This window comes from Dermatophagoides pteronyssinus, unplaced genomic scaffold (assembly GCF_027571235.1).
Source record: "Dermatophagoides pteronyssinus isolate colony J.1.1.1.1 unplaced genomic scaffold, Derpt_VIB-CSIC_2022.12 sq0007, whole genome shotgun sequence".
Taxonomy (NCBI): Eukaryota; Metazoa; Arthropoda; class Arachnida; order Sarcoptiformes; family Pyroglyphidae; genus Dermatophagoides; species Dermatophagoides pteronyssinus.
In genome coordinates, this window is record NW_027461531.1 from 1,576,893 (window position 1) to 1,593,297 (window position 16,405).

Genomic DNA, 16,405 nt, shown 5'->3' on the forward strand with positions numbered 1-16,405 from the left:
GAAGAAAATGATCATCATCGCCATCGATCATCATCGCTACATATTTTTTGTGAATTGATCAAATAATCGTTTCCTGAAAGGAAAAATATTTATGCTGGACATTTTTGTATGATTATGACGATGATAATAATAATCACCAACATATAACAATCATCATCATCATTGGTGGTCAGTAATTGTCATACATGATCATCAAAGAAAAAATATTTAAGAGTATTTAGTGGCAATGGAAAATTATTTCTTTTTTTCTGATTTTTCTTTCTGATTTGTATTCAATTCTAATGATCATAATCTCAAAAACATGTCAAATACACATTCGAAATATATAGAAATAAATAGATAGATTGATTTAAACACTCACATTGGAATGATGAACAAAAAAAAAATTAAGACCAAGAACTTATCCCATTTTTGTATCTCATCATTATCATCATCATCATCATGATCAGCAATGAGAAAAAAATAACCAGATATAAATGCTTTCCAAAAAAAACACACCTATGTAATGTTACTTATTCACACATCTGAACAAAAACAACAAAAATCTAGAACAATCATCAATTTGATTATAAACTTTCAAATGTCCAAAATTATCTTTCCAAAAAAAGGATAAAAATATTAAAGGCAAAATGATTAGGGAAAAAAAGTTCAAATCATCTCAATCAATTTTGCCAAATGGCAAAACGGTTAGATTCAAAGGAGCAAAACACAATTCACGAATTTTTTCCCTCCATTTTATTTTCATTACTAAATCCTGAAAATAGAGCATTTTTTTTTTTGTTTCATTTCAAATCAATTTTCGTTTTTGATGATTCGTTTTTTTTCAATAAATGAAAATGATGGTAATCATGTTTGACACGAAAATTTCATATGTAATTTTTTTCCTCTCTAAATATTTATTTGTTTTAGTCAATTATTGCGTGTGGTAAGAATTTCTTGTTTCTAAATTATGTATGTATGTTTTTGTTTGAGTTTACATTATCCTACAACAAACATCAATTATGTACATAGAAAAAAAATGAAATCTCTTGTCAAATAGATTTGAATTTCGTTTTTTTAATGTTTTTCTCGTCGTTCAATATTTATTAATGGTCTTGGATCTCAAACATATTCTATACTTAGAATTTTTATTCTAATGAATTTCGATCGAAAAATTTGTCGTTGTGACAACAACAAAACAGAGAGCCGAGAATATAAACGGATATCAGATCCATATTTCGTTTCTTTATTTTTTCATTCATTCTGCTTTTCCGTTATGCTCTTTTTCTCGCATGAAATTTGCATATTTTTTTAATTTTAATTTTAATGATTTCCACACCAAAATACATCAAATAATATTACTAGAACATATTGTAAAAAGCAATCAATCTTGTATTTAAATTTATCATTAAAATTTATTTTTTTATTATATTTGATGATGAAAAAAAGAATTTTTTCATCAATCTTTTATTAAACTAAAACTAAAAGATGATGATGATGATGACGAGAAGTGAAAAGGAAATTGAATTTAATGAAAATGTAAACTTGCTCAAAAGATTACAATGGTGAATAAATAATTGATGATGAATTGGGATCTTTTCAGTGTTCCGCATCAAATTAACAACATCAGCAACAACAACAATATTTGCACTCAATCACTCTCTTCCATAGAAAACAAAATAAAACAAAACTGCAATGATGTTTCTGTTGAAACCGGCGAATATTACTTTATTTTACTATTATTTGATATAGTCATTTTATTTGTAATATGATGTTCTTTCAGCCAGAAATGATAAAACGATGATATGTAGACGTTAAAAATTGTCTCAAAAACTGGATATAAAGTATAACGATATAACGTCAATAATTCTTTTTTTTCTGTTTATTTATTCGGCATCTTTATTCTTCAAATTTATCATCGAACAAAGTTCTAATATTAAAATTTCAAAGCTATTCAAAGGAAATGGGATTGATCTTGTATTTTTGAAATCTTTCAATCAATTGTTTGAAATATAGTCGTAGGTGTATGATTGGTAAACTCTTGCATTTTTTGAGTATAAAAAAGAAAAATTCAAATCAAAACATATAGGAAATGAAAAAAATAATAATATCGAAAAACGAAAAAACTGTTTTGATTGAACATATTTTAATTCGAAAAAAATAAAGAAAATTAAATCAAAAAAAAATCGTTCAATCAATCAATCAACCAACCAAACAATTGAACGACCGAATCGATCGATCAATCATCCAATCAAACATGCAACGATCAAAACGAAATGAAAATTAAATCCATTCAGGAAGAAAATTTTCAATTTTTTACGATTTATTATTATTATTATTATTCATTATTTACCCTTATATCGATTCAATTATTTGATCTGTCGATTTCTGAACTTTTTTCCGAAAAAAAATAAATTCATCATTTTTTTCGTTTGATTTTACATCACTTTATCTATTTATCTTAAAATGAGTTAAAATTGGCGATGATTTTGTTGTGTGAAAAACAAAAACAACAACAAAAATAATCAACTATCGAAAATTGATCTATTTTACCTACGGATTGTATTGATTTTCAAACATTATTTTATCCGTTGGATGTGTTTGCATTCACTTCTATTTTAAGCACTATGTATAATTTTTTTTGTTTGCTCTAAATAAATCAATGATTTCCGTTGAAATTTATCTAGACGGCTGTTATTATTGTTTCTATTAAGATTGTCATTAAGAAAATACATTGGCCAAAAAACTTATTAATTTTTAATAATAATTTTCACTGTATTTAATTGAAAGTAATAATAATTTCAATACAATGATGATTGATATGTCGAAGATTATTATTATTATTATTATTCTTATTATAGTTGATCAACATCATGTTCGTAAACCAAAAATATTTGTGTTCTCACACATTTTCTTTTTTCTTTTCTTTTTTTTTTTGTTGTTGAAAATCGGATAACAAATGATTCTAAGTATCACGTTTTGTACAACATTATCAAAGAGTTTCAGTAATTTTGTTACTGTTGTCGGTATATTATCATCTTTATAATTATCTTGAATTTTTTCGTTATTATTATTTTTTTTTTTTTTTTGATTTATATTTGCATGTTTTTTTTTCTTGGAAAAAATCAAGCTTGTCATTATCATCATTGTAACCATATCATATTACAAATAATTGATATTGATTAGAGAAAAAAAATATCGACAACACATTGTTGATGTCTGTGTTTTTGGTGGATGTTTTTATATCTACATTCACCATGATTGCCATGTTATTTGTGGCTAGATTTTTTTTATCGATCTCGATTAACAAAATGGAAATATTGATGTTTTTTCTCTTCATTTGTTATAACTAATATAATACATTTACATAGGAAATACTCAATTTAAATGATGTTTTTTACGAATTGGATTGTCCTTTCAATTTCAATAATGATCAAAGATTTGAGCAAAAAAAGAAAAGATTTTTTCAGTCACATCTTGAATCGTATATGTAGTCTAACCCTTTTCTTCTACTATGACCTGTTATTTTGACCCGAAATATAAACCATTAGATTGTAATATGATAAGAATTTTATTGAAAAAAATTGTACTATCTTCATTATCATTTTCAATGCCATTTATATTTCTTATTTTATTTTTTCAAAAATAATGACCAATCAATCATCGTATACCATATCCACACATCATGATTTGTGCGGGGAAATTTTTTACCGTTCGACCAACATCACGGTTAATAGCTTTGACCAATTGATTCGATTTTTTTCATACTATTTTTTTCACATGAAAAATTTTTATTTGTTAACGATGAAAGAATTTTGAAAAATTTTCTTTGTACATTTTTTTTCGTTAAGACCCCCGGTTATTTGTTGAATAGGATGCTTCATGATCTATTCTGTCTATCATCATCATCATCATTTAACCGGGAATTGCCATATGGAATACACACTACTTAAATTATAAACATATAGTTGTCAAACAATAATGACCAAAAATGATGATGACAATTTAATGACTACAATAAACCACATTCAATTGTTGTATAATGGCGTCATATTATAGTAAGATATGTTAGGATAGTTATGTGATAGAGCATTTTAAAAAATTTCATCTAAATTTTTATGATGAATGCATCACCATTGCCAATGAAAAAAAAATATGGATGAAACGAATTTGAAATTTCTTCTATGTCTTCATTCTATTCGCTCGAATAATAATAATAATGTCAACCCATTTTATGGCTATGGTGATGCATATTTTTCTTTATCGAAAGAGAGGGAGAGAGAGATAGATAGAAAAAGAAGACTTTTTTAAGAAAAAAAAATTCCTTCACTTTATAATGATGATTGTTATATTGAAAATAATAGTAGACATTTTTATATTCATTTTAAAAATTTGTTGTTATTGTTGTTGCTTTTTCTTCATTATGAATAAGTAATAAACATCATATCAATGTCATGATGTCTTATATCATGCCACAATACTTATTTCATTAATTCATTATTTTTGCATATTATATTTATCTATCAGTAACATATGTTAAAGTTGATCAAATTTTTTGAACCAAATTGCTCAATTTTATTCTGTTTTTTTTGTTTTATTTTGACAAGTTCATATATGATTTCAATTCTTATACTTGACATTTATAACGCAATGTCAAAATGAAATAAAAATCTACGGTTAGCTGATTATGAAATTAATGCCATGATGATGATGAGAGAAAGTTAGAAAAGAAAAAATTATTTAGGTACTTTGTGATTAAAGAAACCATCCATTTGAATGATAGAAAGTAACCCAATTCAAATTTTTTTGTTTTCAAAACAGCAATCATAAATCCTGTTCTGTTGCTCGATATGTCCCACTAACTCACACACGAATGAAATCTTTTTGATTATCAAATTGAAGCTAGTAATGCTGGTAATAAATAAAATTGAAAAAACGGCAAAGATTCACATCAGTATATCTTGGCCTTTGAAAATGACAGAAAAAGGCAAAGCAACGGAGCAACAAAAAAAATGTCGATCCAATCGTTTTCCTTCAGGCTACTTTTAATCATTTTTCTCTTTCTTTCACAGTTTTTTGATGTTTTTTAACATTTGTATTCATTATTATTATCATTAATGTTGGTCGGTTGTTTGTATTGCCATCAAATGAATTTTTTTTCATTTATTTGTTTTAATGAATGTATTCATCTTTGAAACCCCTAAATGATGAGTGCCTAAATGTCTTCTATCCGAATGTATTAGACCTTGATCTGATATATGACTATTTAATGGCACATGAAACGAATTGATGAAGATGGTTAAAAAATGTTAGATGAAAAACAGCCAAAGATAGAGAGAGCTGATGATTGGCTAAATTATTAATTAAATGATGATGTAACTTGATGTGTTGATGAAAAATGTGATGCCAAGCAATCGAAATTATTCGTCAGGATTCTTTTTCACTATAACATACTCACACACATACATAAAGAATACATCCTACGGGCATTAATCATTGAAAAGGAAAAAACCTCTTTCTTTTTCATTACCAATTTTTCATCATCAAATTGAATTTGAAAGAAAACACAAGAAGATATATCTCAATTTATTTGAATATAAACAAATAATATCCCAAAAACTTATCGATTTTGGAGATTTTTTCTTTAGAAATTGATATTCATAAAATCAATAATATAAATGGAAAATTCAGTTTCAGCAAAAAAAAGTCAATATTGTTCTTGATATGAGGATGAAATTCAATTGTAAATTTCATCGTTAATAGCTATCATCATTATTGAAATTGACCTAAAACTTCAACGAAACGGAAACAAACATGGTTGTCACATTTGAATTTCATTGTTATTATCGTTTGTTTTGTTTTGTTACTGTTTATGTTTGTGTTTGTCATATATATTCAAATTGTATATACTTTTATGGTAATGAATCTTTATCATTATACTCATCATATTGTTTGTTTATTGTCAGGTTTTCTAACTTAATGACTGCAATCACCATCATCAATATAATATAGTAATAGTTAGCTGAATGGATAAAATGGATGCATGGATGGACACAATGATGATTATAGACACACATTTATGCACATAACGCGAATATCGGTCGAAAGATTTTCTTATTGTTTTTTCTGTTTCTTAGTTATTTTTATTAATTTAGATGTTCCATTTGAATAAATAATGCACCCAAATCAAAATCTATAAAATGAAAAGTAAAAAAATGTGAGAGAGTTCTTTTCTTCTCATTTCTCTCTATTTACACCACGACACTTAAAGATTCTATGAATGATTTTAAATAATGAAAACAATTAAAATATACTGTAATAGACAACAAAATGTCACGCAATGTAGCCATTTTAATTATTACGATTATTATCGTCTAACAAACCATTATTCTATATAACTATGTTTGAAAAAAGTTTCATAGAGTACGATGGTAATTATTTTGTTAATGATTATGCTCATCATCATCATCATCATCTTTATCGTGATGGTGTCAAAAAAATGTGACATTTTAGATTCTCGATTCGAATAATCCAAAACATGAAAGATAAACATGATTTTCGAAACAATTAATAATGTTTGTTTGTGTTTGTCTATGCATTTGATTATTGCCATTAATGATTAAACTGGTGATGCTTAATATTGATTATGGTGCAGAGAATTGTATTGTTATCATTCTGCTACTTTTGGAAGCTAATGACTATCATTAGTTGAGAATTTTTCCAAAATTCTCGTAATGATAATTATAGTAATGATTAAAGTAATGATTACCAAAACGATTACCAATAATTGCTAGCCAAATCAATCAAATATTAATTTAGCTTAATCCTTTTTTTAAAAGAATAAATTGACAAATATTTTCCTGTCATCTTTATATAATATTTATGATTCACTACACCAATGTTTAACAATTTCCCTCTTTATTAATATTAATGAATATATTTTAATTAAAAATAATTATCACTGTATTGAATCTTGTCACCTAGATCTTGATGTTCAAAATAGCAAAACTTTCATAGCAACTCACAAACAGATGAAAAAATTATCGATAATCAAAAATATTTTTTTCTTACGTTTTCGAAAAAAATTTGAGAATTTTGTTCGTAACTGAACATCGTTGAAAATTTTCATTAAAATGATAACAATGTTCACTTTTTCTTTTTCAATAATATAATTATAACAAAAAAAAAAACAAAATCTTTTTTTACCAGTTTATTTATCATTTTCTTTATTTTATTTACAGATAGGCTTGTCTCGATGATTATAATTGGAATGGCTAAATTTACCGCGACCAATTGAATAACAAGCAAACGGACGGAAGTGTACGCTTGAATAAGTGGTATATCGTCAAAATTGGTAATATATTACCTTGTTTTACTAAATGTTACATGATGTTGTGTATATAATAAACATTGTTTGACCATAAACACAATCACTATTTGAAGATGAAAAAAACTAAGTAATATACAGAAAATACAGGTTAAAACACGCGTGACCAAAATTGAATAATCATTACAAGTGTGGCCAATGGCTATTTCTCTACAGGCGGCCGCTTCGACAACAAGAAAATTGTTCCATCATCATTCTAAATCTAAACATCATCATTGTGCACAAATTCGAGGAAGAAAAAATAAAAGAACAAGATAAATAGCGAAATGAGATATATGTGGCACACGACAAATGATTTTTTTTTGTTTTGTTTAAAAGATTATTGGACAAACAAGCCACAAACAATTCTTCAACATTTCTTAACAACTGAAAGTTATTTTATATATTTTTGTTGTTGTTGCTTTATTTGATGTGAATTAATATGACACTAAATTGTGTTTACAAATGAACATCGTTCTTTATATCGGAGATATTTTGACATCATTTTTAATTGTTGTGTGATGAATACTCTGCCACATTCAACCATATTGTAACGTTTCCATATCGCAAAGGAAGCCATAACTCTTCGACAAAATCTTATATTGCCCATTTTTCAATGACAAAGTTGGATCATCTGATTTATACCAACTTTCTTTTAATTTGCCACGATTTTTATTTTGTTCATTTTTTCTACGGAATTTTTTTTAAATTAACTCATACATACCTCAACCACTAAAAATGCCATCATCACCATTATTATCATCGTTGTCATCGTGTACCATGAATGGCAACAATCATCAACATGACCAACAACAAATGCCAACTATTTTTAAGGATAATGACGATGAAGCCGGTGTTGAGCAATCTACCAACATCGATGATGTTATAACGACATCGAATGATCATTTAGTTGACATCAATTCACCTACATCTACATTAATGCAACAACCACCTGCCATTTCACAAAGAGATGAAAATAATGATCAGGACATAAACACGTTGACCAGTCGATTAATCGAACGTAGTTCATATCGTCACAGTCGTCGCCGCCATCATAATGGCTCGTCTTCATCATCACATAGACATCGTTCGGCTTCAATACTTAAACACGATGATAATTTCATGACAACAAATACGGTACCTATTTCACGAAAATCTTCTGATTGTTCAGCAACAACTATGTCTGAATTGACAACCGACAAAGATTATCTGGATTATATCGCCAAATTACAGATGGACAGTTTGATTCCACTCAAAGAAGATGTTGCCGGTAAGTTGTTTTGACAATCGTTCATCTTAATTGTTCGTACTGGCCATTTACGATTAAAAGTTTTGATAATGTTCTATAGTTACAATATCAATAAATGAAATTTCTTCAATTTAAAAAAAAAAAGTTTTTTCTTCAGACCAAAGTGTTTCTATCAACTTAGTAATTTTTAATTGTTCAATGCATCCATCGTTTATTAGGTTTTTTAATAGCTAATTTTACTCATTTTTTTCCAAATAAAATAAAAACTCATCCGGAATCGATCCAAAAATAGATCAGACCAGCAATTATTATGAGCTATGTAATTTCTTCGAAAGTCGAAAATGAAAACGAAAATGAAACGTTTAATTTATTCAATTCTAATCATATTTGCCATTTAGTTTAATTGCCAGTCCAAAAGATGGTAAACAATTTTGCTAGAAGTGATCATTATTGATCATTCAAATAAAAATATATTCAAATTATAGACAATTTTAAGCTTAAAAATGAAAAATTGTGAATAGATTGGAAAAAATTTGAATGAATTGATAATGATTTGATGTACATTAATTATATGATGATAATGATGATTTCGATAACTTATAATTGGCCAATAACCGTTTAATCACTAGAGCGCTATTTTTATTAACGATTTTTATTAAATTTTTTTTCTTCAATTAAAAGATTGGCTTAATCGTATCCTTAGTAAGTATCAATCAATTATTATTGATAATACTTTACCAATTTGTAAATAATTTTAAATTTTCTTGTGATTCGAATTTAAAAGATTTAGACGAATCAATCAACATAGATAATTTTATGGAACGTCTAGAGAATGGTGTGCTTGTGTGTAAATTGATACGTGTGATTGAAGATCAAATCTGTGCGAAACATCAATCTGAAGGGAACATGATTGATGATGCACCAATTACCGATACCGGACGAATATTGAATGGATCTCAATCAGTCACCAAGGTTTGTATTTGTCATCGCAACACTGATTTTCCTATAATTTTTCTTTGCCCAGAAACCTGTACAATTTTACAGATTTTATCAAACACTTTCGAAATTGCTTCGACTAGTCATTATTGAGACGACTTTATATACAAAATCAAAAAAACATAAGACAAATCAATGATTCGACATTCCTTTATTGTTTATATATTAATTTTTAGTAAACAGCAGGAATTCATTGTCAGGCATGAATATTTTCAGGTTTTTTGTTATGTTTCATAATAAGATAGTAGGTATCAGGAAATGAGCATTGAACATAATTCTAGATAAACTTTTCATAGATACAAGCTTGATTGATCAACCAAAACACAGTTATCATGATTATGAGATTTTTTTTGCATAGAAATCTAATTTATTGTTCTTACCAAAACAAAAACACTAGTCAAAATAAAAATGATCTGTCATTTTTCAATATTTTTTCACTAAACAGGAACTCATCACAATGAACAAGATTAATGGCCATTCGCAAAATATTGGTGCGACAAATTCATTAAATCGGCGATGTTCATTACCGATTGGTAATGGAAATGTTACGGGTTCACAGCCAATGTTTAATTCTATAGGATTTTTAAGTGCTCATCATATGAAATGCTGGGAAAATGCTAAGCCACATACATTTTTTGCTAGAGATAATGTTAGTAATTTTCTTGAATGGTGCCGTAGGTTTGGTGTGAAAGATGCTGTCCTATTTGAAACGTAAGTTTTTTGCTTGATCAGATCGATATTTTGTTTGTAAAATTGTTTCTTTTTTCATTAGTGAGGATCTTGTATCTAATGTAAATCAACGGAACGTTGTTCTTTGCATATTAGAAGTGGCACGAATAGCATGTACTAAGTATTCATTCAGTCCCGCGCCCGGTTTAGTCGAGTTGGAACAAGAAATTGATCGTGAAATCGAACGTGAACTTCAAATACAGAAACAAGCCGAAGTAATTGACAATGACAATCGAAACAAATTCCGAAAGCCTGAAATTCCAAATAAGCCAGCTGCATTACGATCCAGAACTGCTCAACATAATTCTAAAAATATTTGCCGACAGTTATGGCCCGATGATGAAAATGATCCAGCTACTCAACGAGATGATATCGATTCCATTGATTCGACAAATATCCGTACAACTTCGTTAGCGCTAGTCAATCAACATTCTAACGAGTCAATCAACAGAGAATGTCAAGATGATGATGAAGATATCACTCTTATTTCTGCTCAAAATGATTCAAAAGATGTTGGATTTGTTGATGCTGATTCTGGCTGTTCTTATTCATCATCTAATCATTCCGATTCTGTATTGCCAAGATCACCTAGTTCGAATTCTGTGCTGAGTTCAGCATCGAGTTCAGCAGCATCTGCTACATATTTTGGTGATCATGGTGGTTGTACAACCGAAACATCATCAACTTGTTCATCGACACCTACGCCAATGACCTCTGAACTAGATCATAAGGTAATCACATTATCTGAAATATAGAACATAAAACATGTATGAAACATGCCTATTCAACGTTCTTTGTGATTAATTTTACATGTGCCGTTATTATTAATTAACATTTCTCACGCATTCATGCTTTAAAATAATCTTTTGTATAACATGTCATCATTAATATTTGATTCATTTATCTAATCATTTACTTTATTTTTCTGCTATTTTTCATTCCATCATCATATTTAGGTTATGCAAATTGCCAAAACTTATTATGGGAAAGAAGCTCGTCAAGGTGTACAAAGACTTTCCGAAGGTACGTTTGACTAAAGTTCTTTTCTTTCAATCTTTTCAATACATAACTTATATAATATTCGGCTATTTTTCTGCCTTTATACACAATACATTGATAAAACGTTGTATCAATCATATTGTAGGATTTTTTGGTAATACTGGAAAAGATATAAACAGTTACGGCTAAAGGCTATCATTATCTTAATTATCGAAAAGCTATTAATGAATGTTTAGTTCGTTGATTAGTTAGATGTTTGGACTTCATTCATCACTATTAGAATTGGAGGCATAGATCATGAGTTCACTAAAAATTTATTAATAAGTTTTGCTGGAGTTTTCAATATGGCAACAAAATCCATTATTTTTGATGTTTATTGCGGTGATCTCCAACCTTTATGAGAGAAAAGTTTATTAATTTAAAAAATTTTAACCTTTATATCAAACATCAAATGTGTCAAAGATGAAGGGAAAAGGGTAATGTTTGAGGGAAAATGGTTGACATATACATAATCGAGATAATTCACATTATCATTTTTTTTATCTCATATGTCCAAAATAAAAAAATCTCACACTGAATATCTTGTATCCTTAATGTGTCAAACGGAAAAAAATATGTCTTACATTGTTCTAAGGCTAATCACATCATGATATTAATGATGATTATGATTATGGACACGAACGACGTAGCTTTCAGATGATAACTGATAGGTTCAACATTTAAGCTGATTCAGTTTTCATTCGATATGTACAACATAATGATTATGTTGTTTTTTTCTGATGATCTGATTCCCACAAACTGCTGTCAGTACTATTATGATTATCATGATACGGTAAATGACTTATTAATTTTGTATATAAGCACTGAATTGATGACAATTTTTCACTAAATTATTTTATTTTTACTTCTCATTTGATGTTTTGTTCACAATAAAGCAATTATGTTTTGTCTCCTGTAGACGAAAGACATCATTGAATATTTCCACTTTTATGCTGGTGTCATTTGTTCGAATGAAACGAGTTTTTTGTTTTTGTTTTTAAAATTAATTAAGTCTATTCATAAAATTACATTGTGTATTGTTATCCATGTATTTATTATTTATTGTTTTTTTAAATCTTATATAGGTAAATACAAAATTGCCAATCGAATTGTTTTTGTTCGGGTAAGTTATTCTCGTATTCTAAGCTTGATTAATTTAATTAACTTGCCTTTTTTTCAATCTTTCTATGTATGTCAATTTCTCCACATCATTCATAGCTACTAAAAGCTCGTCATGTGATGGTTCGTGTCGGTGGTGGATGGACAACGCTAAGCCATTTTCTTGCACGTCATGGTGGTGACCCGAATCAACAAATATTGCCTGATGAATTACTTCCGTTAGATACAAAATCCAGCCAGATGAATGGCCCGAATGGGGGAATGAATTACCAATCAAGAACGACCAGTGCTAATCGTCACCATCATAGTCATCGTATTCATAATACTAATAATGGAAGTACAACACATACTCTAGTCATTTCTACGACTACAAAAACAACACCCATCTCTAATTCAAATAATGTAGTCTCAGCACGAAAATCGTCGATAACATCAGATTTTTTGAAATCGACAAATTACGGACAGCAGAAATTCAATTCGACAAATAGCAGAAATGTTGGCATGATGTCAATCCATTCGACACCTGTCAGTCGTCGTAATTCAGTTTCATCATCATATGTAGCTGATAGTCCAGAACTCTCATACAATTCATCATTAGCAACTAGCCCTATACTTACCAATATTGCACCATTATCCTCACAAACTAAAATTCCCATATTACGACAAAACTTGCGGTCACGATTGCCAATGATGATTTGTGATGCTGGATCGCAATCATCTAAACAATTACTACGATCAACCAGTTCCATAATCAGCATATCACCATCATCTCAGGAACTTTCAACATACATAAAACAGCAACAATTACGCCAGCAAACATTGAACAATGGCAAGACCCAATACACACAACGTTCAATGATACCTAGATCAACGACTGAATTCGGACAAATGCGACGCTATGCTAATTATCTACGCAGTTCACAACATATAACCAATAAAGAATCTTTAGCAAATAGTAACACATCACTTAACAGTCAACAGTCACAAACACCTATACGGACAAATCATCGACCTAACACAGGTTTTAGCCAAAAAACATGTTAATAATGAAAAACCTGTTCAATTTGATTGATAATTGTTTAAATCTTGATGACAAAATTTATATAAATAAATGATTTATATTTAGAGAAATTCTGTAATGGTTATCCACATTTGACAAAAAATTATGTGTTCAATCATTGTTCATAGAATCTATTTATCTGTGTATACAAAACTAAAAATGAATAAGGATAATGTTTGTTTCCTGTAAATTTTTAACTCTTCATTGCTATGAAATTATTATTAATATATTGCGAACTCACATTTTATTATTATTATTTTGGAACAACATTACCTTTTTTTTGTTATCTTATGTATCGTTTCTTATGATTCATAGTTCTCTTTGTTATAATATTTTTTTCATTTTTTCCTTTCTGTTTTACAACAAATAATTATGACTGATTTGGAAAAAAATTTGATAAATCAATATTCAATCGAATTTGAAATTCAAATAATTAAATTATATAATTTTTAAAAATTCACTATATAAATTCTACACAAGTAGAATAAAATTGTCGAGTACTTACAATGAGAGTTGTACTGTTTACCATTTTGATTAACCTATTATGGTTAACAAAAATGATAGTCATGGAACAAAGTAACATGAGTATAACTTATTTTCCAATGGATCCAGTAATAAAAGCTTGTTATGGTGAACGCCTAAAATGGCTTGCCGGTAAAGAGCAAACACAAGTCGCCAAATGTTGTAGCCAAGCCCTCGTATGTTATTGTCTGGCTATAAAGTGCTCAAAAAAAGAGTGGAAACGCATTTCAGCTTGGTGTAATTTAAAAGAACACTATTGCATGATCGAAGAACTTTGTAATATCGTATTAATTGAGGTAGCTTTTAATACCAAAGAATGCAGTTATTTATCCAATCGTATGGGATTTTGGTCGAATATTCTATATATAGTATCATTTACGTTCATATTCTTCCTGTTAATTTTTTTTTGGTGGATCAGTCGAATCGGATTTCGTATGGTCCTTAATAAAAAGCAAAATGATAATTTGAAAAATTCATCGTCAAACGAAAGCATTAAAAAAAGCAAATCATCAATCATTAAAAAGAAATCGTCTTCGAGCAATCATACCGATAAGGAAACTAAACGACAATCAAGTGAAAAAATAAAGTTAAACAAAAATTCATCATTGACCAATACCGATAATGTGACTCAACGACAGTCAAATGACAAAATAAAATCTAAAAAATTAAGCCAAAAGTCTTCGGCGACGAAAAAGATACAGACAAAAAGTAGTAGCTTGACAGTATCAGAAATAAATTTATTTTTAAAATGAACAAAGATTTGTTTGATGATACAAAAATTCTGGAATCAGTTGTATCAACTGATTGTCTTCGAATTCATGAGCAAAATCATAAAGCTCAGCTGTATAAAGCGGATCGATGCGTAAGATGCCAGTATAAATATAGCGAACATAAGCATAAACAATCAGATAGGTGTGGCGGCGAATGATTAATCTTCTGCCACATGCCTCTTCACTATCATCTTCGATTCGATTAAGACATAACTGACGAAGATATTCTGAATGTTCTTCGAGTTTTCTTTGCTGTACAAATATTTTTCGCACAAAATGAGAATATGTATAAGTTTTAATGCATAAGTCGGATTGAAATTCATTATTAAATGTGCCCAAAAGTATTAGTGAACCATTCGTAACCAATTCCGGAGGAATTTCCGCATGAATATTTGTATAATAACATGTGTGAAGAGCAGCGACGTCAGGTATTGATGTCATGCTTGTTCGAATTGCATTCGATTTGATCATATCCCAAACAAAACAACAACCAGTTTCGGTTAACAGTATAAAATTACACGTATCATATGTTAGTGATCCATAAATGTCAATCACGGAACAAGGCAACGATTCGTCAAGACATTTTGTCAAAAATTGTATCATTTGTTGGAATAGATTACGGTTGTAACGTTCCTTTTTTTGCCGTATTAAAATGACCCGGCAATCATAAGTAAGTACGGCAAATGCTTTCGACATGCCCAATAATTTTTTAACTCGCATATTATTCATCAAATCGATTCGAAGTGGCCGAGAAACAATACAATTATCAAGTTTGCCCCATATGTAAAGAAAATTATGTTCAGTCAAAGCTAACGATGCAGTTTCACAGCAGGCGATATCAATAATTTTTGAATCATCTTGAAAGCGGATTAATTTCGGTGAACAATAACATATATTTGTTATGTTTCCATCCACTTGTCCGAATCGATTATCGCCCCAACACCAGCAATGTTTTTGACAATCAATGGCCATCACATGAGTCTGACTGCATTCCACTTTATCGATATTATAGTTTATACTATGGATTCGAATTGGTTGACATCGATCTTCTTGATCACCAATGCCCAATTGTCCATGGTTATTTGAACCCCAGGTCAGCAAGTAACATTTATGAGTATTGTCATCTTCAACAAGTGCTACTATAAAATCAGCTCCAGCTACAGAAAAAATTTTTACATTTCGGAGTTCTTCAATCTCTTCCGGTTGTCCAGAAACATCTAACCGAAAGTGACCAACACCTAATCGACCATTTCCATTGAATCCATAAGCAAACACTCGATTGTCTCGTGTGAACAATAATGTTGAACCACCAATCATTCCATAAAGATAAAACTTGGATAAATTTGCAAGAAATTCTGGAGATATTCGTCTCAGAATTCTCCATAATCCTAAATCATATGTTTGGTTGCACATAAAGAAGAATGAAAGAACATTAGACATTCATTATGGTTCATAGTGTTGAAGAATAAAAGAATATTATATTCTCAAATAAATAGAATGATATGAGCAACAGTTGAATTTTACTATTTTAAGCTTGGCATAGAATACTGTTTTGAAATAATGGTTGAAATAGAAGA

General features: G+C 29.0%; 2 protein-coding genes across 6 annotated transcripts in view; one reads left to right on the top strand and one right to left on the bottom strand.

Moving 5' to 3' along the window:
• Nucleotides 1-13,607, top strand: part of LOC113796039 (uncharacterized) — a 30,804-nt gene extending 17,197 nt beyond the window's left edge. For 2 of the 5 annotated variants that reach the window (XM_075820541.1, XM_075820539.1), the window contains exons 2-10: nucleotides 7,221-7,333; nucleotides 7,423-8,615; nucleotides 9,276-9,296; nucleotides 9,379-9,566; nucleotides 10,036-10,301; nucleotides 10,363-11,050; nucleotides 11,276-11,342; nucleotides 12,443-12,480; nucleotides 12,576-13,607. In XM_075820541.1, coding sequence (XP_075676656.1) covers nucleotides 8,084-8,615; nucleotides 9,276-9,296; nucleotides 9,379-9,566; nucleotides 10,036-10,301; nucleotides 10,363-11,050; nucleotides 11,276-11,342; nucleotides 12,443-12,480; nucleotides 12,576-13,520 — 2,745 coding nt within the window. In that variant the 5' untranslated portion in view covers nucleotides 7,221-7,333; nucleotides 7,423-8,083 and the 3' untranslated portion in view covers nucleotides 13,521-13,607. Of the gene's footprint in view, nucleotides 1-7,220; nucleotides 8,616-9,275; nucleotides 9,297-9,378; nucleotides 9,567-10,035; nucleotides 10,302-10,362; nucleotides 11,051-11,275; nucleotides 11,343-12,442; nucleotides 12,481-12,575 lie in introns of all 5 variants that reach the window. The other 3 variants (XM_075820542.1, XM_075820540.1, XM_027346285.2) reach the window with 2 other exon arrangements.
• A 1,167-nt stretch (nucleotides 13,608-14,774) lies between these two features.
• Nucleotides 14,775-16,401, bottom strand: LOC113796048 (RCC1 and BTB domain-containing protein 1-like). The gene has a single exon (XM_027346293.2). The coding sequence runs from the start codon at nucleotides 16,266-16,268 to the stop codon at nucleotides 14,802-14,804; it is 1,467 nt and encodes a 488-aa protein (XP_027202094.2). The 5' UTR covers nucleotides 16,269-16,401; the 3' UTR covers nucleotides 14,775-14,801.
• Between the last annotated feature and the right edge of the window lie 4 nt (nucleotides 16,402-16,405).